We start from the raw sequence: 22,732 nt of genomic DNA on the forward strand, positions 1-22,732 counted from the left end.
GGAAAAAGGCATATACATATATTAAAACTTCAAGCCTTTAAAATAGCCATTGCCTGCTTCCCAAATGGCCCATTTAGTAAGTCTCATTTTTCTTGCAATGATTTCCTCTTCAGACAAAGTTGCCTAGGGGTAGTCTATTAAAATTTATTTTATGGGTTTTTCTTTTCTTTCTTTTTTTAACTAGATTACATGTTGCACTGTAGTTAACAACGTAGACATGGCACCCACAATCTACTCTGCATCCCTCCACTCACAAAAGCATTCTGGAGAGACCGCACTTCATCCACGCAAAGATTAGGTGTATAGGGTTGAGAAAATGGGAGCTGAGGAGGTAAGAGGCGATGGATGGAAGCCCACTATCTAAACAGGTAATCTGCTTTTTAATTTTTATTTAATTAATTAACTTATTTATTTTTTGAGATGGAGTCTTGCTCTGTGGCCCAGGCTGGAGTGCTGTGGCATGATCTCTGCTTACTGCAACCTCTGCCTCCCAGGTTCAAGCGATTCTCCTGCCTTAGTCTCCCGAGTAGCTGGGATTACAGGTGCATACCACCACGCCCAACTAATTTTTGTATTTTTAATAAAGACAGGGTTTCACCATGTTGGTCAGGCTGGTCTCGAACTCCTGACCTCAAGTGATCTGCCCGCCTCGGCCTCCCAAAGTGCTGGGATTACAGGCGTGAGCCACCATGTCCAGCTGTGACCTGCTTTTTAAAAAGACTGCCCCCTTCCCCCTCACATTCTGCATCAAGCACTCATACCTATGATGGCGATCCTGACAACAGCATGGGGTTCTCCACTAATATTGTTTTGATCATATCTGCTGTGTGGTTTACAGACTTCATGGTCTTGGAAAAAACACAAGCACAGAGGAGGAAAAGGTAGAACAGTTGAAAATTCATCAGGTGATAAGAGGAAATCAGGTTTGAATGCCTGAGGGGAAAACAACCCTCAGAGCTTTGATGTGATCCCTTCCATCCTACAGTGAGCAGGGTATCTGATCTTACTTCTAACCAACACCACCCAAGAGTGAAGCTGCCAGAGTTAAGGGCCTTTTACACAGGAGAGAGGTGGGCACCCTCATACGGCTCTCCAGTCTTCCCAGGAGTCGTCTCTCAGACAACTGATTGATTCAAAATCAATTTATTATTAAGGCCTTGAATTATAGAAGATAGGAATATCAATGAAAGTATTTCCATGCCTGACAATGGTTCCAAACTAACATAAAAAACTGACTCAAATAACACTTTATAATCTTCTGTATTCCTCAAATTATGTTTCCCATGATAATTTACATGTACCATCCTAGTATGTCTAAGAATATTCCATATATAAGGCCATCACATTCTACTGAAATTCCCTGTGTGTCACAGCTGGAATAACCACTTCCCCGTGATTATTCACTTCCTTTGGCTAGAGGAACCAACTCTGCCAGGGTCCGATACCAGCGGCTCTGTGGCGGTTCCCTCACCATGTCTTTGCAGACATCCAGCCTCTACCATTAGTTGGGATGTTTTACAGCAAACAACACTGCATTTAAAGATGCTTATTTAGAGAGATTTAATTAAAGTGATGAGTATTATTATCATTACTGTTATTATTAAAATATTATGGAAGTTCCTAAGTGCAGAAGGAGAACTCCATGCCCCAGTGATTTTTATCTCCCAAAATAATCAAAGTTAAATCTAGCAAGAACTATATGGCTTTATGATCTTGGAAGATACAGTGTTGCTTAATGTCTGCTGAATTCTTCCTTTGCCCTTCACCTTTCTCTACCTCTCTGTGATTTTTCTTTCTTCTCCACTTGAAAATAAACATTCTTTACCTTCGGGCCTCTCATTTGCTGATCCTTGAGTCGTGATAGTGATGAGTAATGATGGCTCTGTGGCTCATTTCACTGCCAATACCAGTGCCATTGACTTGGCTTTTACTTTAAAAACTGGGAAGTGGGTAACAGACACCCACACTTCATGAGACTGCTCTGTCTCAAATGCTTCCCATCAGACAGAGAGAAACAGAGCTTCCTTTCTTGGTGGAGAACATGAGCTATCTTTTATGCCCTCTTAGTTAATGAAGGGTCTTACTGTAAGAATAGCTTTTCCAGTCCGTAAGCAAGATAACTCATGAAAAAAATCTGCTAACATTTCTAAGAGTTAAATACGAAACACCCATCTTTAAGTGACACAGAAACATCATCAAATAGTGTAGTGTTGCCTCAAAGATATGTTCATGGGTCTAACAGTGAAATAACTGGTGTTATGACATGACAGTGAGGATTTTTCCCTCTGTTTTATAAGAGCCTTCTCTCTCAGTTTTGTCCGTGAGTTGAGAGCCAGGGCAGCTTTTCCAATAGAAAGTACATTTGGTTTCAATTCACTTTCATAACAAGAGACACTAACTCTTAGGAAGATGGAGAACATTAAGCTCCATTGTTCAGGCTGAGGATGACTGACTTGGGTGGCAGAAAGCTAGAGTCTCTTTTCTGAAGAAGAAAATGCCTATGGGTGTAGCAAATCTCATTCCCAAACAGCCTCTTTTTTTTTTTTTTTTTTTTGTTTTTTAAATGACACAGCTATAAATGACAGTGAAGGAAAATTAAAGAATCATCTCAAATCATAGAACTAGGAAGGGACCTCTAGAAATCATCATCTGATTCAGCCTCCTCTAGAAAGTTTTGTTTCTTAAATAATTTTATAAACACCAAGGCATTGTTATTTTTTTTTTTTTTTTTTTTTTTTTTTGAGACGGAGTCTTGCTCTGCCGCCCAGGCTGGAGTGCAGTGGCCGGATCTCAGCTCACTGCAAGCTCTGCCTCCCGGGTTCATGCCATTCTCCTGCCTCAGCCTCCCGAGTAGCTGGGACTACAGGCGCCCGCCACCTCGCCCGGCTAGTTTTTTGTATATTTTAGTAGAGACGGGGTTTCACCATGTTAGCCAGGATGGTCTCGATCTCCTGACCTCGTGATCCGCCCGTCTCGGCCTCCCAAAGTGCTGGGATTACAGGCTTGAGCCACCGCGCCCGGCCAAGGCATTGTTATTTAACAAGGTCTAAGGGCAGAGAAAAATATTTTATAAATTATTTTAGTAAGCTGCTTGTAGGACCTTTTATTATCTTAAATAATGACTAAATGAATGAAATTATTTGAGATTTGGCAGCTTTAAGATTGCAGAGGTTGTTAAGAGGTAGAAATAGGATCCATGTTGTGTTCCTTTGGCAAAAGAAAATACTCATGCCACTGATTCATGTCCTAAATAACCAGAAACTCACTCTCCATCTTTACAATTTTTCAGAAAGAACCTGTCATGTACATTTCCTTTTCTCTCACTGACAGAAAGGAAGGCCTATTGGATAAGCAAATACAATGGAAGAATTCTGACGCACAAAATGTCCTAATAAAGTGTCCTTCAGGGTAAAAAATACTCAAGTTGGGACTTATGTAATTCTATCCTTGATATTATTTAGAAAACAACAGGGGAAAATACCATCCACTGTACATTCCTCGAGAACCTCCAATCAAAGGCTCTAGCATGTTTCCTGGCTTCAGACTGGCTATAAATAAATTTAATAAGGACAAAAAAAAAAAATCACTGCATCATTTACAGTTCTCTCTCAACTCCAGCTGACAAAAATCCAGTCCAGATGTTTGTGTTGCAAGAACAACAGTAAGAGGGTGAGCCTCAATCATGAATATGAAAGCCCAGAGAGGGTGAGTTTGAAGAGAACGGGAGAGCTAGGTTGGCAGGGAGGGTGTGAACAAACCTGATTTGATACTAACTTACAGAAACACAATAATTAATTTATTTTTGTGTATAAGAAATCCAGTTTATTAGCCTTTCCTCTGCCTCATCTCCCTTTTCAAAGCCACTGGAGTTTGGCTGGTGAAGCTTGAAATGGTTGTTCCATAACCTTTGCTTTTAAATTAAACAAATGACTTCAGATTTTGGAGCAGTTGTTGACTCAGGGGAAAGCATGCCATTAAAAGTGTGCCAGAGACAGATTTAATTGGTACAAGTCCCAAAAACTGCTTGAAAGAGTACAGGCTTCCCGCATATAGATTTCAGGGAAATTACTCAAAGGCCGCACAGCTTTGTCAGAATTTGAGATGTGAAACAAGGCAGCTGAAAGACTCCATATCAAAAGGGTAAATTCAATTCAGGAGATATTAATCTGATTACCTAAGTAAGGCTGCGAATCGGATATGCTCCATTGTGCGCTCTCGTTCAACCTGGACAGCTGGAGGAGCCAATAGCTTCCTTTTCTCTGACATATAATTAAGTTTTAAGAGACGATCAGGTTACGGATACAAAGTTTTAAGAAATATTTTATTCAGGAGTGGCATTTACAGTGCTCGCCTGTTGCAAGAGACATTGTTCACTTTATTTCCTTGAGCCACACTGGAGAGTGTGTGGATCGGGGCCTAGGGGCTTGGTGTTTGTGTTTCAGGCTACAATAAATGCCCTCTGTGCACCTGCCTGGAGGAAAAACCAGTCCAGCCGCCTCCCAAGACAAAAGCGCCCTGTATTAAGTGCTGAAAACCCAGACATGAACTGACCCTGTCAAATTCCAGCTAGGAAAAAAAAAAATCAATATTTTCATCCAATCCAGGAGGAGCTGTCATGTAGGTTTCTGGATTTCCTTTTTCATCTGTACTAAGTCTGAACAACAGTGACCTGTCAGCAGAAGTCATCTCCTTTCTCATGAGTCTCCTCGTCTTTCCAGATTCCTTCCCTGATGGCACAACCCATTGCCTAGCATGCCATAATCTGCCCTCCAGAGGTCAACACATTCTCCCACTCTTTCTCTGCCAGGTCTTTCCCACTGGAATCTCACTTCGGCCATGCAAGTTCATCTTCTGAAAGAGAACATTACTAACTCATGTGTTTTCAGCAAGTTTTCCAACACACACTTGTCACAAACTCTAGGTACATTTAGAATTGCAAGAATGTGGCTGGGCTCAGTGGCTCATGCCTGCAATCCCAGCACTTTGGGAGGCTGAGGCGGGCGGATCACGAGGTCAGCAGATTGAGACCATCCTGCCCAACATGGGGAAACCCCGTCTCTACTAAAAATACAAAAAATTAGCCGGGCGTGATGGCGGACGCCTGTAGTCCCAGCTACTCGGGAGGCTGAGGCAGAATGGCGTGAACCCGGGAGCTGGAGCTTGCAGTGAGCTGAGATCGCGCCACTGCACTCCAGCCTGGGTGACACGGCGAGACTCCGTCTCAAAAAATAAATAAATAAATAAATAAATAAATAAATAAATAAAAGAATTGCAAGAATGTTTATTAGGCCAAAGGATCAAGGTTATATTTCTTCCATGCCCACTGTGGTTTCCAATGCAAATTGGTCAAAGGATACACTGGGTCACATGTACCAATTTCAGATGACTTCCTCTGAGAGAGCTGTTCAGCTTGGGCTTGTTCTAATTCATGTCTAGAATTAATCATGCTGGTCTCAGTTGACCTGCACATTCTCATGGAGAAAAAAATTTATTTCCTACAAATATGAAACCCAGTTAGTGAAGTTTCATTTGTGAATTTTACCAGCGGCATGGGCAACGTTAGCCTAAGTCATGGGTAAATAAACTGAAAAGGACAAGGTGATTACCTGAATTTGAAAGTGCAAGTTGGTTACAAGACCAGAAAGGACTTGTGAATTGCAATCTCCCACTTCTCTAAGCCAACCCTGAATGGAGGAAGAAATTAATTAAATCATGATTTTGATAATTATTTAAAACTGCCATAGACAGTAAAGCTTTGGCTACAAACATTTTTAAATAGATTTGATAATGAATAACTAAACTTTCAAGGTTAATGGTTTTCTCAAGGTTCTTCAATAGCTCCTCCAAACTCTAGCCCAGCGGGGAGGGATGGATGTGGGAACCAAGATGCTCAGCACAGAAAGCCAGTTCCCTAACACGGCCCTTCCACTAGGATGTGCTCGACTGTTTGTGTCTGAAGAGAGGAGAGGAACCAAGAAGCAGTTTACCTCATTTGGTGCTCATTAAACAGCTGGCCAAGGAAAACAGTCACCCACCACAGGTACTAAGCTACTTCAGCCTGTACCATGTTACGATGGCCAGCCTGGCAAGTTCTCAGTGGAACAGGGGGCTGGCCACCTTGTGAGTGGGTCTAACTCAATGACGGAGGTGGTCTGCTGGCTGATATCCAGGCACTGCAGATGCAGTGAGTCAGGACAGATAAACCAGGGGGCCCATCTTAGTTCTGCCCTGACATCCTAAGGCAGTGGTCCAAGCCTCCATCACAAAGATCATAATGATCTCTCCTTTCTGTGAATGCCTCTGATATTAAAAATCTGCTTCTCTCATCCTGTTAATTCATTAGATGCTGTAATACAGTGTGACTTTAACTGTTTCATGTCTGTGGGCCTCATGTTCTGGATTTTCCTTATTTTCGTAACTTTTCTTGTCTTACCCACTGTAGTGCAATACATATAGCCAGTTTAGATGTAAAGTTTAGCTTCATTACAGTATGCAGGAATTCTAGGGTTCCAGCCAGATAAAGCTGACAAACACTAGAATTAGCCTTTATGTTTCAGAGGAGAGGAGCCAAGCCTGATACTGTTCTTACGGCCTCCTAAAAATTCAGCAAGCATTTCACATTATAGATGCTTCATACTTAATATGTAAATGAATGAACAACTGAATGAACAGACCCAGTGCTCAAATTTTGGTTTCAGTCTCACTCTACTTGGGACAGTAAAGAGCTCTGCAGTAAAAACAAGGAAGGGAGAAATTTGAACTATACCAAGTGGTGGGAATACATCACAATGACTCAATGGGATGTGGGGAAAAAATACTAGAACCTACCTCATATTTTAAAAATTCTATTTCTGGTGTGTTTTATATAACTTTATATAGTAGCACTATAGTTTTCGGCAGCAGTTTTCCATATTTGTGGGGAATATGCTAAAAAATGATGGGTTATAGATTCAAAAGATTGCTGCTCCTGATATCCAATGTAGTAACAGTGACAAAAGGAATGTGCCAAAATGCTCATAGATGGGTTGGTCCAGCCTTCTTTAAGTGGTGAACAGAGAAGCCTGTTTGAGGTTTGAAAAAGAACATACCAATTTGCTCACTGAAGACAGAAGGTGACAGAAGAAGCAAACTGACAGACCTGCCAGCTTCACCTAATGCAAGCTCCTATGTGTATAGCTGAGGGAACTGAGGTCCAGAAAAGTTAAGTGCCTTGCTCAAAACAGTACAGATTGTTTGTGGCAAAGCCGGTCCTTGAATACAAGTCTCCCAATTCCAAATGCAGTGCTTCAGCTTCTGTTAAAACATACTGCTTTTCTACTGACTATCAGTATAGAGATTTCAGGGCACATATAAAGAAAGAGCTACAATTGTAGTAATGCATGGAAACCCCTCAACTCTAACAATGACAGAAATATGTGATCGTAAGCTCTAGCTGAAGTAGTTGTATGATCATCTTGAAGAGCTGAGTATGGTATACTGGTCAACAGCAAAGACTCTAGAGCCAGACTCTAGGTTTGAATGCCAACTAATTACTAGTTATGTGATCATCAGCAAGTTATGGAAACACTTTGTACTTCAGTTTCTTTGTTTCTAAATTGAGGGTAATAATTGAACCCCACTAAGTTGTTGCATTTTTATGTGCTTGGTATAGTGCCTGATGCATAGTAGGCACTCAATATTATTATTGCAATCATTAGCAAAAGGAACATAAAATGTGTATTAATTTCCACAGTGCCTTTTATTTTTGAGACAGAGTCCTGCTCTGTCACCCAGGCTGGAGTGCAGTGGCACCATCTCAGCTCACTGCAACCTCTGCCTCACAGGCTCAAGCGATTCTTATGCCTCAGCCTCCTGGGTAGCTGGGATTATAGGCATGCATCACCACACCCAACTAATTTTTGTATTTTTCGTAGAGATGGTATTTCGCCATGTTGGCCAGGCTAGTCTTGAACTCCTGACCTCAAGTGATCTGCCCACCTCAGCCTCCCAAAGTGCTGGGATTACAGGCATGAGCCACCACACACGGCCCTCATAGTTCCATTTAGTACTTTAAGTCATTTGCTATTTTCTCTCACCTCCTAGCAGAGTTATAGATAGCCTGACACCATTTCTAACCATAATGCGCCTTGATAAATGGAGGGCTCACCTGATGTTATTCATAAGACTGGTATACCAAAGAAATCTCTCCTGGGTTGGTAAGGTGGGAAACTAAAACCAGACCTGGCCACCCAACATCTCAGAACGGTTAAAACTTATTATGAAGTTCTCGTTGCTTTAAGAAGTTTAGGGCTAACCCCACCCCAAAGTGATTTGCCTCAAAGAGATCAAAATCCAAGTTCTGTAGTTTCATCTCCATCCCCCTAACCTGTAAATGGCTGCCTGAGAAATCGCTTCCAACTACAAAATGATTCTGTCACTTCCCTATTTCTTTTTTTATTATTATTATACTTTATATTCTGGGATACATGTGCAGAACATGCAGGTTTGTTGCATAGGTATACACGTGCCATGGTAGTTTGCTGCACCCATCAACCTGTCATCTACATTAGGTATTTCTCCTAATGCTATCCCTCCCCTAGCTCCCCACCCGGTGTGTGATGTTCCCCTCCCTGTGTCCAAGTGTTTTCACTGTTCAGTTCCCACTTATGAGTGAGAACATGCGGTGGTTGGTTTTCTGTTCTTGGGTTAGTTTGCCGAGAATGATGGTTTCCAGCTTCATTCATGTCCCTGCAAAGGACATGAACTCATCCTTTTTTATGGCTGTATGGTATTCCATGGTGTATATGTGCCACATTTTCTTTATACTTCCCTATTTCAATGGCTCCCTATTACCTTCAGGAAAAAATTCAAACTGATTAGCATGAGGAATAAGACCTTTCACAATCCGGCCCCTGCCTGGCTCTACACCCTGCCTCGATTCCATGACAGCGGCTTTTCCCTCCGCCAGGTGCACTTTCCCCTGCTCTCTCTCCTCTTAGGAACTGCTGTTAATTCTTCACATGCCTCCTTGTTGTAAAGTTCCTAGAGAGCTCCATCCCCAAGCCAGGACTCCTATCTAACCTAGTGCCATCATGACACCAAAAGTAACCTGCTTACTCGTCTGTCATAGCCACACCCTTTCCCCTCCCCTGACTGTGAGCTTCCCAAAGAGCAGGGACTGTAGCTTTTGTCTCTGTGTCCCAAGCACCTGCCTAACACATGACCTAGTAGACAGTTGGTGGCTAATAAATATCATTATAGTGTATCACACTAAGTTACTCAGTCATCATCCTTGTGTGAAGGTGGGAGATTTCTCCTTCAAAAGCTGAGCTGTTCTGCTTCTGTTCTTTCCTTTCTCACATGGTTCCCTGAATTGCCTATTGTCATTCATCATATAGTATTTATTATCATCAATTATTTATTAACTATTATTGTCAAGCACTTTCTAAGATGTGGGGATCCAGCACTGAACAAAAGTGACAAAAATTCCTGCCCCCAAGAACTTACATTCTGGCCAGGCACAGTGGCTCACTCCTGTAATCCCAGCAATTTGGGAGGCCGAGGCAGGTGGATCACTTGAGGTCAGGAGTTTCAGACTAGCCTGGCTGACATGGCAAAACCCCATCTCTACTAAATATACAAAAAAATTAGCCAGGCGTGGTGGTGCGTGTCTGTAATCCCAGCTACTCAGGAGGCTGAGGCACGAGAATTACTTGAATGTGGGAGGCGGAGGTTGCAGTGAGTGGAGATCATGCCACTGCACTCCAGCCTGGGCGATAGAGTAAAACTGTGTCTCAAAACAAACAAACAAACAAAAACCACCTCACATTCTAATGACCCTAAGACAGGACTTTCTGCTGGTTTACCTTAGTTTTGTACTATCCAGTCAAAGGGCAAGCTATTTCCCTCATTTCTAGTTTGGTCCCTGATGGAGCAAGAAACTTCTTCCTGGCTGGCCTTGGATCCACCCCTTGGTCTCTGGCAGCCACTTATTGGCTGTTGTTTGTTTTCTGGGGTCTACATTTAAAGATTTCAATTGCTTATTCTATCTCTGGCCTAGAGTCATACTCAGATGGAATTTATTTTGAGACTTTTCTAGCTTCATTTACCTAAATATCATATTTTAACACAAAAAAAAGTTTGTCTCCTTAAACTTGTCCACTGGATTTTTTTCATCCTCTACAGCTGGAGATGACAGTGCCAGGAAATGTGATTATCTTAGCTGCTTTGATGAACCTATTAGATGGAAGTATGGTTTAAAAAAAATCAACATCAGAACCTAAAAAGACCTTCTATTAAACACGGGAATCTCCACCTTCAACACACACATACATTGCACATATATACATAAACATTTGCATTTAACCCACAAAACTCAGACACTCCCCTGAGGGTAGAGAGTAATTTTGCTCTCGTATACAGTAAATCATGGAAAGGATGTAACTAACAGACACAGAGTTCTCCACTGCACCTATTTGCGTTATCCAGCTGCCTTCTTGGCTTCTCTGGCTTCCCTTGCTCAAGCAGTGGATAGATCATGGCTGTCCATGGGGACAGCCTAGGCTAATGTGCCTCTGTTATATGTCGCTGAATATGAGGTAACTTACACATGGTTAAATTTAGGCCTCACATCTCACCAGATAAGAACAGTTTAGACAGTGGATTGTGGATAAACAGAAGAGACATCTCTCCCCTCCTGAAGACAAATTCAAGGTATAAAGAAAATGGATCTAAAGAAAATTAGATCAAGGAAGAGCCAGATTATCTGGGGCTAAAAGAAAATATTTTGGGGGCTGGGCGCGGTGGCTCACGCCTGTCATCCCAGCACTTTGGGAGGCCAAGGCGGGTGGATCATGAGGTCAGGAGATCGAGACCATCCTGGCTAACATGGTGAAATCCTGTCTCTACTAAAAATACAAAAAATTAGCTGGGTGTGGTGGCGGGTGCCTGTAGTCCCAGCTACCTGGGAGGCTGAGGCAGGAGAATGGTGTGAACTCAGTAGGCAGAGCTTGCAGTGAGCCAAGATCGTGCCACTGCACCCCAGCCTGGGCAACACAGCAAGACTCTGTCTCAAAAAAAAAAAAAAAGAAAAAGAAAAAAAAAGGGAAAATATTTTTACATTTCATTTTGAAAACAGTATATCGGTTTGATGGCATGGACTAGTGATAGGTAACTTCTACCAAACTTTTGATCTGAAACGAGAGGGCTGGGTGTGGTGACTCACACCTGTAATCCCAGCACGTTGGGAGGTAGAGGCAGGAGGATTGGTTGAAGTCAGGAGTTTGAGACTAGCCTGGGCAAGATAGCAAGACTCTGTTTCTACAAAATAAAACTGAAAAAATTAGCCAGGCATGGTGGTGCATGCCTGTAGTCCCAGCTACTTGGGAGGCCGAGGTGGGAGGATCACAGGAGCCTGGGAGGCCAAGGCTACAGTGAGGGCAACAGAGTAAGACCCTGTCTCTAAATAAATAAATAAATAAATAAATAAATGGAAGAAGGAGAAGATGCTGAGAATGAAAATGACTAAAGGGGTCAATAGAGCTATACAGTCCTACTTAGCAAACTTATAATATCTGCTCAGTTGGACAAAGTCCTTCCATTAGATGTTATGTTTGGGTGCTTACCTCCCTTCAAAAGGAATCTGTACTTCATATATAGCCCCTTATAAGGAGAAAATGCCCCCCATCAATGGACCCTGCTGAAAGGATAGGTGTACTGGCCATCTTCTTTACCATTATGGCTGAATAGATTAAAGGGCAACCCATGCACAGAATTACCAGGTGTGAAAGACAAAATGGGTCAATCAGATTCATAAAGTCAAGTGTCAGTGTCGTGGAAAGGCAAGACGGAGATGAGATAAATGAAGAGAATAAGAGCTGGGTGCGGTGGCTCATGCCTGTAATCCCAACACTTTGGGAGTCCAAGACAGGCGGATCACAAGGTCAGGAGTTCGAGACCACCCTGGTCAACATGGTGAAACCCCGTGTCTACTTAAAATACAAAAACTAGCCGGGCGTGGTAACAGGCGCTTGTAGTCCCAGCTACATGGGAGGCTGAGGTGGGAGAATTGCTTGAACCTGGGAGGCGTAGGTTGCAGTGAGCTGAGATGGCGTCACTGCACTCCAGCCTGGGCGACAGAGTGAGACTCCGTCTCAAAACAACAACAACAACAACAACAAAAAACGAAGAGAATAACCTAAGTTTCAACCTTCCCAATTCCCATGTGATCTGGCTGTATTTTAGTTCCTATTTATACATAGTCATGATAATCTCAGTTGTATCCTTACAAAAGAGCTTAGTGGATAAAAATGTACCTCTGGAGCCAGTCTCCCTGGGTGGAAATCCTGACTCTGCCACTAATTGTGTTGCCTTCTAAGCCACAGTTCCTTCATCTACAAAATGGGATAATTAATACAGTTGTCCCTCAGTATCTGTGGGGGATTAATTATAGGGCCCCCTGCAGACACCAAAATCCATGGATGCTCAAGTCCTTTATATAAAATGGCATTGTATTTGCATATAACCTACACAGATCCTCCTGGATACTTTAAATCATCTCTAGATTATTTATAAGTCCTAATATAGTGTAAATGCTATGTAGATAGTTGTTACACTGTATTGTTTAGAGAATATGACAAGGAAAAAGGTCTGTATGTGTTCAGCACAGACACAATCATCCATTTTTCCCCTACTATTTTTTGATTCATGGTTGGTTGAATCTATGGGTGCAGAACTCATGGATAAGGAGGGCCAACTGTACTATCCTCAGAGGGTGGTTGTGAGGACTAAATGAGATAATGCAATGCCAGGCATACAGTATATGGTCCATAATGTGTGTATTGTGCCCCCCAGGTGATTCTGATGTGTGCTAAAATTTGAGAAAATGGAATAAAGGTTTTGGTGGAGAAACACAACCACTCCATATCTTTGACTGAAGAACAGCCCTCCTCTATCTGGGGAAGATCATCCATCTTCTTTAATTAAACATGCAGCTTTGGAAGGGATAGATATCAGAAACTAGGCTGGACCTCAACTGGACCTTCCTTGGGCTAGACTGCCTTGCTAGACCGTGTTACAATCCTTCTCCAAATCTCAGTAAACACTGCAAATGCATTCTGAAGATACTTCATGTCACATTACAACACAAACTAATCATTGGGCACCACCCCTAAAATCCAGCCATTCTTTTCTTCTTTATGATCTCTGACCCAGAGGCCTCTCGCCCTTGGTATAGCATTCTCTGCAGTGATGGAAAACGAGGATCTCTTCTCAGAGAGTCCTCCTAACTTGAAGGCCTCTGGGATCACACCACCTCTTGACATCTCATTCTCTCAGCTTTTGGCCCTGTTGTCACCTCTCTAGTTGAGGCAACTGACAAAGATGCCTTGGTGTTTTGTCCCTCCAGCCTTCTTGACATTGAGACCTTAACAGAAACAGTACAGATTTGAGAAATTAGACAGTAAATCCTAGACGGTAAAAAGATTTGAGTGTGAGGGGAAACTACTTTCAAAGCTAGCCCAACTCTCACACAAACTACCTAAAGGACTGCTCCCCAAAGAAACCTCTCTGGCTCTCATCTAACTTAACTGTAACGCATCTTGTGCTTCAAATGTGCCTCCTTTTGACAAACTAGCACCAGCAAAACAGAGCTCCTGACCAAGAAGCACTTCCTGGTGGTTGACTTTAATGTTCCCTTTCTCCTTTTGATCTCCCAGCTGAGGTTATATTGCCCCCTGGCCTCCAGGCTGAAAACCCTCAACACATTCCTCTCCCTTTTGGGATTTACAGCTTTTCTGACATTTGTAGGCTGTGCCCATCTCCTCTCAACTCTAGCCTCCCCTACCTCACATAATATTTAAGCTTTCTTTAGCCGAATACCACACATGTTTTGGTGCTTTTAATCTTTTTCTATAAATCAGGCCTTTCATGGCATCTGAACAGCTGCTGGAAGACATATGCCCAGTCAAGTGCTATGGACTCCTGAATACCAGGGGAGTAGAGCACTGGCTGGCGTGTGCCCTTGTGAATAGAACCATGTAAAATTGTGTGTGTTGATATAGTCTGTGGCTTTGGAAACAAAAACTGAAAGGTCACTAGGACACTTAAACATTTTTATCCAAAACTCACTCCTAAGAGGCAGCAGTAACCAAATTTAAAACTTCACGGGAAGGACTCTGACTTCTGTTCCCAGCACACCACCTCTCACTGTGTGGCCTTTCAGCAATTCTCTTCTCTCCTTCATGCTTCAGTTGCTTGAGGTAGATTAAGAAATTCATCATTTTAAGACAATTAAAAATACTAGGGAAACACTAATGTTAATAATGTTGATCATAGTTGTTAATATTAACTTTGTAGTCAGACCATAGGCTTTCAAAGTACTAATTTAGGGAACTTGCACCATACCCCCAAGGAGTGGATTTTTAAAACTTCTCCACTCATACCCATTGGTACATGGCCCTACACAAACCAATGAACATCTAGTTTGAGATTGGGCTGCGAAGGGCCTTGGAGCTAAAATATGTAGAGATTTCTGCTAACTTGACCAACCCGCCCAAAAGTCTGTGGTTAATGGATTACAAATTTGGGTAATGCAGGACAATAAATCACAACTCTAATAATAAAGCTGAAAATACACACAATTTAAGTAGAAACACCAGTGTTTTTTATCGGAAATGAAAGAAACCATTGATCATAGCAACTGTCTGAGATTAGCAGGGAGCCACATTTTCAAACATCCTGCAGTAAATCCAGAGCAGATCCAGCTGGAAAGCAAGAGTGGAAATAAGACTTGAAAATTCATACCACGCTTTGAAGTTTGCTTCTTTCACGACCATGAGTCTCTGATTTGTCCCAACCATTCTGAGCTGCTCTTGCTTGTTGAACTTATTTTAAAAGAGAACACAAGCCACAAACTTGCATATAATCTTTCAAATGGACTCCAGCTTTTTGCAGGGATGGCTTGGTAGGGAATATGAATCCCCAAATACTTTCTCTTGCACATGAAATCAGCCATCAATTCCCCTGACTCCAACCAGAATAGAAAGCCTTCCAACAATAAAACTAGAAACCACTTTTGGCTCTAGGAAGTACTGCTGTTTCTCTTGTGTTCTTTCCTTGACCTAGCCACACATTTTACATTTTTAGTTTTCATGTGCTCTGATCTATCGAAAACAAGTAATGCAGAAAACAGGATACAACATGCCAGATGCTGGGAATACCAAGATGGCAGCCCAATATTGTCTTCTTTTCCATAAAGCCATGTGGAACTCCTGAAGTGGGCCATGTCACCATAATGAAGTAACTGCTACTCTGCTAAATCATCAGAAGAAAGCAAGCCAATGGTCTACAGCTTCCATCTTGCACAGGGCTCACTGTTACCATCAGTCAAATCTCACCTACCAACTGTGTCACAGTAGGTGGGCACTCAGCCGATCCTGCTCAAATCCCAGGTGACTTTGGAACAGGATATGGCATCCTAGGCCATTTGGACTGTTAGATCCCTTCTCTATTAATCACTCTGGGGGAAAGAGATGTTACCTATGACTGAGGTCCAACAATCCTCAGTATCTCCAATGACCATAAGGAAGAATTGGCAAGGGCTAAGAAACGTGCCCTTGGCCACAGAACAGTCACAATAACTAAGCACGGAACTCTATAATAACCTGTATGTCTGAACTTCTGTCAACAAAATGAAATCTGAAGAAGAAAATACTGTGACTCAAAGTACCTAGTCTAGAACAATGTAGAATATACAACCAAAAAATCCTTATTTCTGTCCCTATCTCTTCTGTTGAATGACAGATTGGATGACTAGATGATTGCTACAGTCTTTTCCAGCTCTAACAATTAAGATCATAAGGAGGGTCTGAAGATTAGAAATATTCACCCAATGATAGGGTTTAATTCTGATTTACAGAGTGGGAAGAATGACTGTGTTGTTGATGTTGCCCTAAACACAATAAAAAGGACCTTCAGAAACCTTAGCATTGGTACTCTGGCATACCTGCAACAGTCTCCCCTTCCTGTATTGCTGTCTCTTTCTCGCTCTGTGTACACTTCAGGTCTTGTCTCTTGCTCTCTCTGCCTGTCTCCACACAAAGGTATACAAAATCAGAAGTGTGTGCAAACCAGTGAGCATGAGAAACACTGGGATTTGGCGGCGGGGGGGACAAGGTCTATCCTGTCCTGTAATAGAATTCAGCTGCAGTGCACAGTGCACTGTTTAAACAGTGCTCCCTTGAAAACAGTTGTGGGGTGAGAACAAGCAGCCAAGAGCAGCCAGAGATCAAATGATCTGAGTGGACCTAAGAGGAGCAGCACCCAGCAGGGGCTGATTCAGGGAAATGAAGTCCCTTCTGCTCTGATGCAGAGGAGGGAATACAAGTGACCTGGCCCAACCGAGAGATCTCTTCCACCCCAACAGATCCTGGACTATTAATATCTGCCAGCTGCAGGCCCAGAGCATCCCCCTGCTGAGATCAAAAGTGCTCCTATCTTAGCTGGAACAAGGTCATCTGCACAGGGCTGTAAAAAGCGAGCCCTGGCTGGCTGCAGGGACGTCTATGGGGGAGGAGAAGTCAGGAGATGGGAGGTGCTCTCTCACGCTCCTTTAATCTCGGCTGACCAGCTGTTGCCCTCCCAGTGTTTGTAAAGTTGAGAGTTCTTTGTTTTTGTGTTGCTGGGTATCCCCGCCCCCCCAACTCTTATTAAATTTGTGGCTGAGTTGTTGGCTTGGATTAAGTAGACTCATGTTCACTGCTTGACATCATGGTATAATTCTCTTCATTGAGGTTTCATTCTACTGTTGAGTTATCCAGCTCCCAGGTGGGAGAGCCAAAGAAGGGAGAAGTACACCTCAAGGGCCAAGGACTCTCCTGGCATTGCTCCTGCCCCTGAGCTTTGTGCCTTGAGAAGGAATGAGAGGGCAAACTGAATTTTTCTCTATTTACTTAAAATATCTCCTCATATGTGCAGTGTGCTTGTCAATTTGCAGCCTGCCTTTCACAAACTATCCTATTCACAAACTATTGGGAGAATGGAACTTTCGGAACTTATGCAAATTGACCAGAGTTACAAAGTCATCCCATCCCGGTGTGTTTCTCATTTTCACTGGTTAGCACACACTTCTGATTTTGTATAACTTTGTGTGGAGAGAGGCGGAGAGAGCAAGAGACACACAGACAAGACCAGAAGTGTACCCAGAGTGAGAAAGAGAAAACATACAGGGAGGAAAGGCTCCTGCAGGTATGCCGGAGTATCAGTGCTAAGATTTATTAAAGATCCTCTCGACTGTGTTGAATCTAGGGCAACATGAGCAACGCAGCCATTCTTCCTACTCTGTAAGTCAGAATTAAACCCCATCAGTGGGTGAATGCTCCTGACCTTCAGACCTACCTCATGATCTTATATGCTAGAGCTGGAAAAAACTTCGGCAATCTTCTATTCATCCAACCTGTCATGTAACAGAAGAAACTGAGACCCAAAGTGATCAAAAGGGCCTGCCCAACACCACAGTTAATAACACAATGGCATAGCTGATACAACGAATGCTTGAAACAAAACAGAGCAATTTATACATGCATGTGCACATGTGTGTGCGTAAATCATAGGAACTTAACAACCATTGTAATATATTTGAATGGCTATAAATGTTCTAAGACATTGTCCGTTTTAATCCACTAATAAAAAACCTTCATTATAGACTTTAGGAATATGTTTATATAGCCTCTTTATCTGCTCAGCTATACAAAGCAAATCTAGAAAAATCAATTATTTCCATTCTTTCTTGGATTTCTGGGAGGATAAGCTGGTAACTCTTCCTTTGTTATGAACACGACCTCAGGGGTGTCTTGTGGCAGTTATACTGCAGCCCCAAAGCAATTTCTTTTCTATGTTTTTTGTTCTTCTTTTTTGCTTGAGATAAACCAGGAAGGCAGCACAAAGAAAAGTACTTACTGGTTTTCAAATAAGGAAGCAGTTTACTCGATTCTGGTCTCCACAGAGCTGAATAAGTGTGTGTGTGTGTGTGTGTGTGTATCTGTGTATGTGTGTGTGTGATAATTATAACACTTTTTTAACAATGTTCATAGGTGCTTTATATGATTCTTATGGTCACTGTTCTTCCGAAGTATTTACTGTTATATTCATTCAGCATTTATTTACTGGCTAGTATGTGTCTAGAACTTTGCTAGTCACCGGATGACAACATGGATACAAAAAGAATATGACATGGTCCTGTCTTTAAAATCTGCCAATTTAGGCAGAAAAACATGAAAAGTAAAATTAATTTTCTAGACTTTTTCCTTATATAGTTGAGCAGATAGAGTGGCCACAGAGGAAAAACAGAGAGTGAGACCATAGGCAAGCAGCTTCTGTGAAAGAGGCAGTCTTTAAATAAGCCTCGAAGGAGTGGATGTGGGACGAGAAGCAGCAGAAGTGAAAAAGAGAAGCGCTGTTCTCAAGTGAGCTGTCTCTGCACAGGCCTGGAGCTGGGCCTGGGGAGGGGCAGGCCAAGGGCGGCATGCTTGGCATAGGAGCTTCACCTAAGATACCGGCAGAAACTAAATTTGAATAGAAAGGAAATGACAGATTATGAAGGGTTAAAATCATTAACTTTATCCAGGGGTGTTTTGAAAACCCGTCTACCCAAAGGGAGGAAATAAAAAAACAAGCCACCTGATTTTTAGCATTTGCTGATTTCCATGCTATAAATACTTTCGCCATGGCTGATTTCAAGCTAACAAACCCCAAATCCCTAAATATGTTAAAATCAGCTTACTGATTTTAGGTCATTCTCAGAAAAAAACATACAAAAAAACAACAAAAAAGAAACAAACAGACAAAAAATCTTCTCTAAGATTTCTGAGTAGGAGAGCAACAGAGTAGAACGAGGCCAGACGGGGAAGTTCAGTTTGGTAGTGGCAGAATGTAAACTGTAGAGGCTAGAGCTGGGAAGGCCAATCTGGATGTTACTACAATAATCCAACTGGGAGTTTAGTAAATCAGCTGACCACAACACACATTACAAAAAAGAGGGGACAAAGGAACGATATATGCGGAAAGAAGTACTAAGCAGACTTGATGACAACAGTTTCAGGGGGAGGAATACTCCATGATGCAGGTCTTCAGCCTCGCTAATGGGGGTTCTGATGATGTATCCCTGAACTCAGAAGGAAGGTACACAAAGCATTGTACAGTGTTCATAAATAAGCCACTCGTTTTCACTCCTTAAGCCACCACTAAGAAGCAGAGGTGTGGTTCTTGCAATTTCTAAGACCATAACGCAAAGCTGCTCTGCAGAAGACCATCTGGGCAGTCAGTCAGCAGCCTTGCTAGGCCTAAAAGTCTCCTATAGTCCATCATGAACAATTCTCAGAAAGTGGAAAGGGCGGAGAGGCCTGGAAGAGCTCTGCATGTCTACCCAGGCCCATAGCATTCTGCATGAAAGATATTAGACTACAAGGAGAACAACTCAGAATTGTCAAGTAAGCACTTTCAATAAAACTAGAAACCACCCTCTGGTTTACTGGTGTTATTTCCCCAGCTACGTAAAGCTTATTGCCATCGAAACCATAGCCAGCCTGACCTTTGCTAGCAGGGGAGGGTGGAGAAAATTTTGCAGATTTACCAGCATGGAGATTTTTTTCTTAATCTTCTGTAAAGCTGATCAAGAATGTCATATCTCTGGCACATGAAACTGATGTATGCTTTTTAGTCCAAAGGAACTCAGCACAAACAAAAGGCTAAATTGCTAGGGGACCACTGGGAAAGCCAATCTTTGAGTATCAGTCTCAAAAACAAAGTCATTTAACAATTCATCAGCCCTCATACTAAGGACCTGAAATAGCCCACAGAGGAGTGACTGGCCTCCAAATGGAGCTCACTTATAGACGCAGGGCAAGAGACTCCCCAGTATAAGAGATCGGATGCCAGGAAAGGTGGTCAAACCTAAATCAACAGGCTCTGGCTGGGTTCACTGGCCAAGGCCTATTAGCCATATCTCCCAGCTCTCAACAGGAGGTGGAAAGGCAGTGGGGCTGTATGTCAGTGTCAAGTTTCAGCCTCTCCAGGACAGATTCCTTACCTTCAGACAGGGACAAATCATCAGTTGGAGACACCAGGTCTGCCTGAGAAGCCAGGGCTCCACTCAGATGGGTTGTAATCTGATTCGTCAAGATAACCTGTGAACAGACAGGGAGAAGGGAGGGGCAAGGGAGAAGAAAGACAGGGAAGACCAAATTAATTATTAGAGCTATCAAAAGGCAGACTTTGGTTTAGGAGAAGACTGATAAATACACAGGTAGGAAAACCCCAGCCCTGACTTTCACCAGCTTTATCTTTAGGCCAGAATATCTGGCAAGGCCTAGCAGTTATTCAAAACCCAGAAAACTGAGGAAATAGACTGACTTTTTTCAGAGTAAAACCTCTATCAATTCATTCTAAATGCTGAGTAAGTTGGGATTGAGGGGTGTTATCATATTAGTTAAATAATAGGCAGCTAACCACAATTAAATGCACATGTACACATTTGAACAGACTTTAATTTTCAAAATTATATCCGCCAGCTGCAGTGGCTCATGCCTGTAATTCCAGCAGTTTGGGAGGCTGAGGCAGGAGGATCACCTGAGGTCAGGAGTTTGAGACCAGCCTGACCAAATGGAGAAACCCAGTCTCTACTAAAAATACAAAATTAGTCGGGCATGGTGGCACATGCCTGTAATCCCAGTTACTCTACTCAGGAGGCTGAGGCAGGAGAATCGCTTGAACCCGAGAGGTAGAGGTTGTGGTGAGCCAAGATTGCACCATTGCACTCCAACCTGGGCAACAAGAGTGACATTCTGTCTAAAAATAAATAAATTAATTAAAATAAATTAAAAATAAAATAAAATAAAATTGCAACCACAACCTAAGATATTACTGGTGTTGAATAACATTAATAATTTAAATTTTGGGGCCAAGCACATGGCTCATACCTGTAATCCCAGCACTTTGGGAGGCTGAGGTGGGCGGATTTCCTGAGGTCAGAAGTTCGAGACCAGTCTCGCCAACATGGTGAAACCCTTTCTCTACTAAAAATACAAAAATTAGCCGGGTGTCGTGGCTGGCGCCTGTAGTCCTAGCTACTCAGGAGGCTATGACAGGAGAATTGCTTGAACCCAGGAGGCTAAGGTTGCAGTGAGCTGAGATCGTGCCATTGTACTCCAGCCTGGGCAACAAGAGCGAAACTCCGTCTCAAACAAACAAATAAATAAAATAAAATAAAATTTGGATGCCTGTGGCTTCTTTGCTTGTTATCGTTAAAAGTCAGAGTTTTATTTGCAAATTTGTGATATAGGAATGAATGAGTTTCACTCTAAAGAAATAACACTCCTCTTTGAAATAGTTAAATTCTGACAAAAGAAGTCTCATTATGTATTTAAGAAACAAATTAGCATAAACCTACCTATACAAAATAAAGTTCATAACATTTAAGATCCCTGGAAAGGACTTTAAAACTATCTAACTCATGTAATCGAATGTCGCACAAATTTTCAAATTTGGTATGGTCAAGAAACTATTCCTAAAAAATCCTCATTTGTAAAGTCTACCTTATCGTTTAGAAGCCTAGAGGAAGAATAAATACAGATTCTTTTCTGGAAAATAATAACATAATGAATACTATAATCATTTTCCAAGGTTTAGATGTTCTCATGGTGGGAAGAAACTATGAGCATCTTGGTCACTCAGAGGCAACGTCCCTTCTGCAAGGGGCATTAGGCATTTAGTGCACAATTCAGTGCTTGGAATATTTGTCTAGCTGGACTGTGCTGGTCTGAACCAAGGGTCAGCTATGGTTTTGTTGCCACCCCGATTTGAACAGAAAGGGAAGTTGCCCCCATTCTTTATTATCCAGCTTTTCAGCCACACCTCTGTCACTGTATCCTGAATGGACCAGTGACACATTATAAATCCTATATCAATGGCAGCTTAATTGAGGGCTGAGAGGGAGTGGGACGGCAAGGTCAGGTAAAGAAATGAAGTACTCGAATAGCAAAGACAACCTTTTAAGTTCTGTGTACCCACTGGGCTTGTGAGTCTCTAGTCACTCTGCAGCAATAATCAGATATTGCAGGATTCCACTCAGTATTTGCTGATCTTATCTCTCATATTCTTTTGTATTGCTACTTTCCATCGACCAGTGAGAATCACCTAAGATATGTCTTCAATTAAAATGGCTGGAAATGGTCAAGTAGCCTCCTTGAAACAACTGTTCAGCTATACGAGTATAAATAAGGAATTGTGTTCATCGCTGTCTTTTTTTTTTCGAGACAGGGTCTCACTCTGTGGCCCAGTCTGGAGTGCAATGGCATGATCTCAGTTCACTGCAAACTCTGCCTCCTAGGTTCAAGCGATTCTCCTGCCTCAGCTTCCCAGGTAGCTGGGATTATAGGCATGAGTCACCATGCCTGGTCATTTCTCTTTTATAATATAGGGTATGAGCTTTGGAGTTTAGTAAAACTGGGTTCAAATTCTGATTTTGACCTTGTGTACCTTTGAGCTTCATTTGTTCCCAGGTAAAATAATATCTATTTCATAGAATTTTTATGAGAATTAAATGAGATAATCAATGCAAGATACTTAAAATATCTGACACATAGTAAATATTCAATAAATAGAAGTAATTGTTGTTATTGTTACTATTTCCTTCAGAATGAGGATATACAGGTTAATAAATCAGTATATGCCATAGGCTCCAGACAGTTGGTTCTAACAA

General features: G+C 42.2%; 1 protein-coding gene across 17 annotated transcripts in view; it reads right to left on the reverse strand.

Moving 5' to 3' along the window:
* The window catches only part of LOC105472874 (RAD51 paralog B), an 861,624-nt gene that overhangs the window by 367,912 nt on the left and 470,980 nt on the right, over window positions 1-22,732 (reverse strand). For all 17 annotated transcript variants that reach the window (XR_011625798.1, XR_011625797.1, XR_981891.3 and 14 more), the window contains one exon: window positions 20,063-20,159. Coding sequence is in view for 8 of the 17 variants with exons in the window: in XM_071099979.1 (XP_070956080.1) it covers window positions 20,063-20,159 (97 nt within the window). In the remaining 9 variants the exon portion in view is untranslated. The remainder of the gene's footprint in view (window positions 1-20,062; window positions 20,160-22,732) is intronic.

The sequence above is a fragment of the Macaca nemestrina genome, chromosome 7 (assembly GCF_043159975.1).
Source record: "Macaca nemestrina isolate mMacNem1 chromosome 7, mMacNem.hap1, whole genome shotgun sequence".
Taxonomy (NCBI): domain Eukaryota; kingdom Metazoa; phylum Chordata; class Mammalia; order Primates; family Cercopithecidae; genus Macaca; species Macaca nemestrina.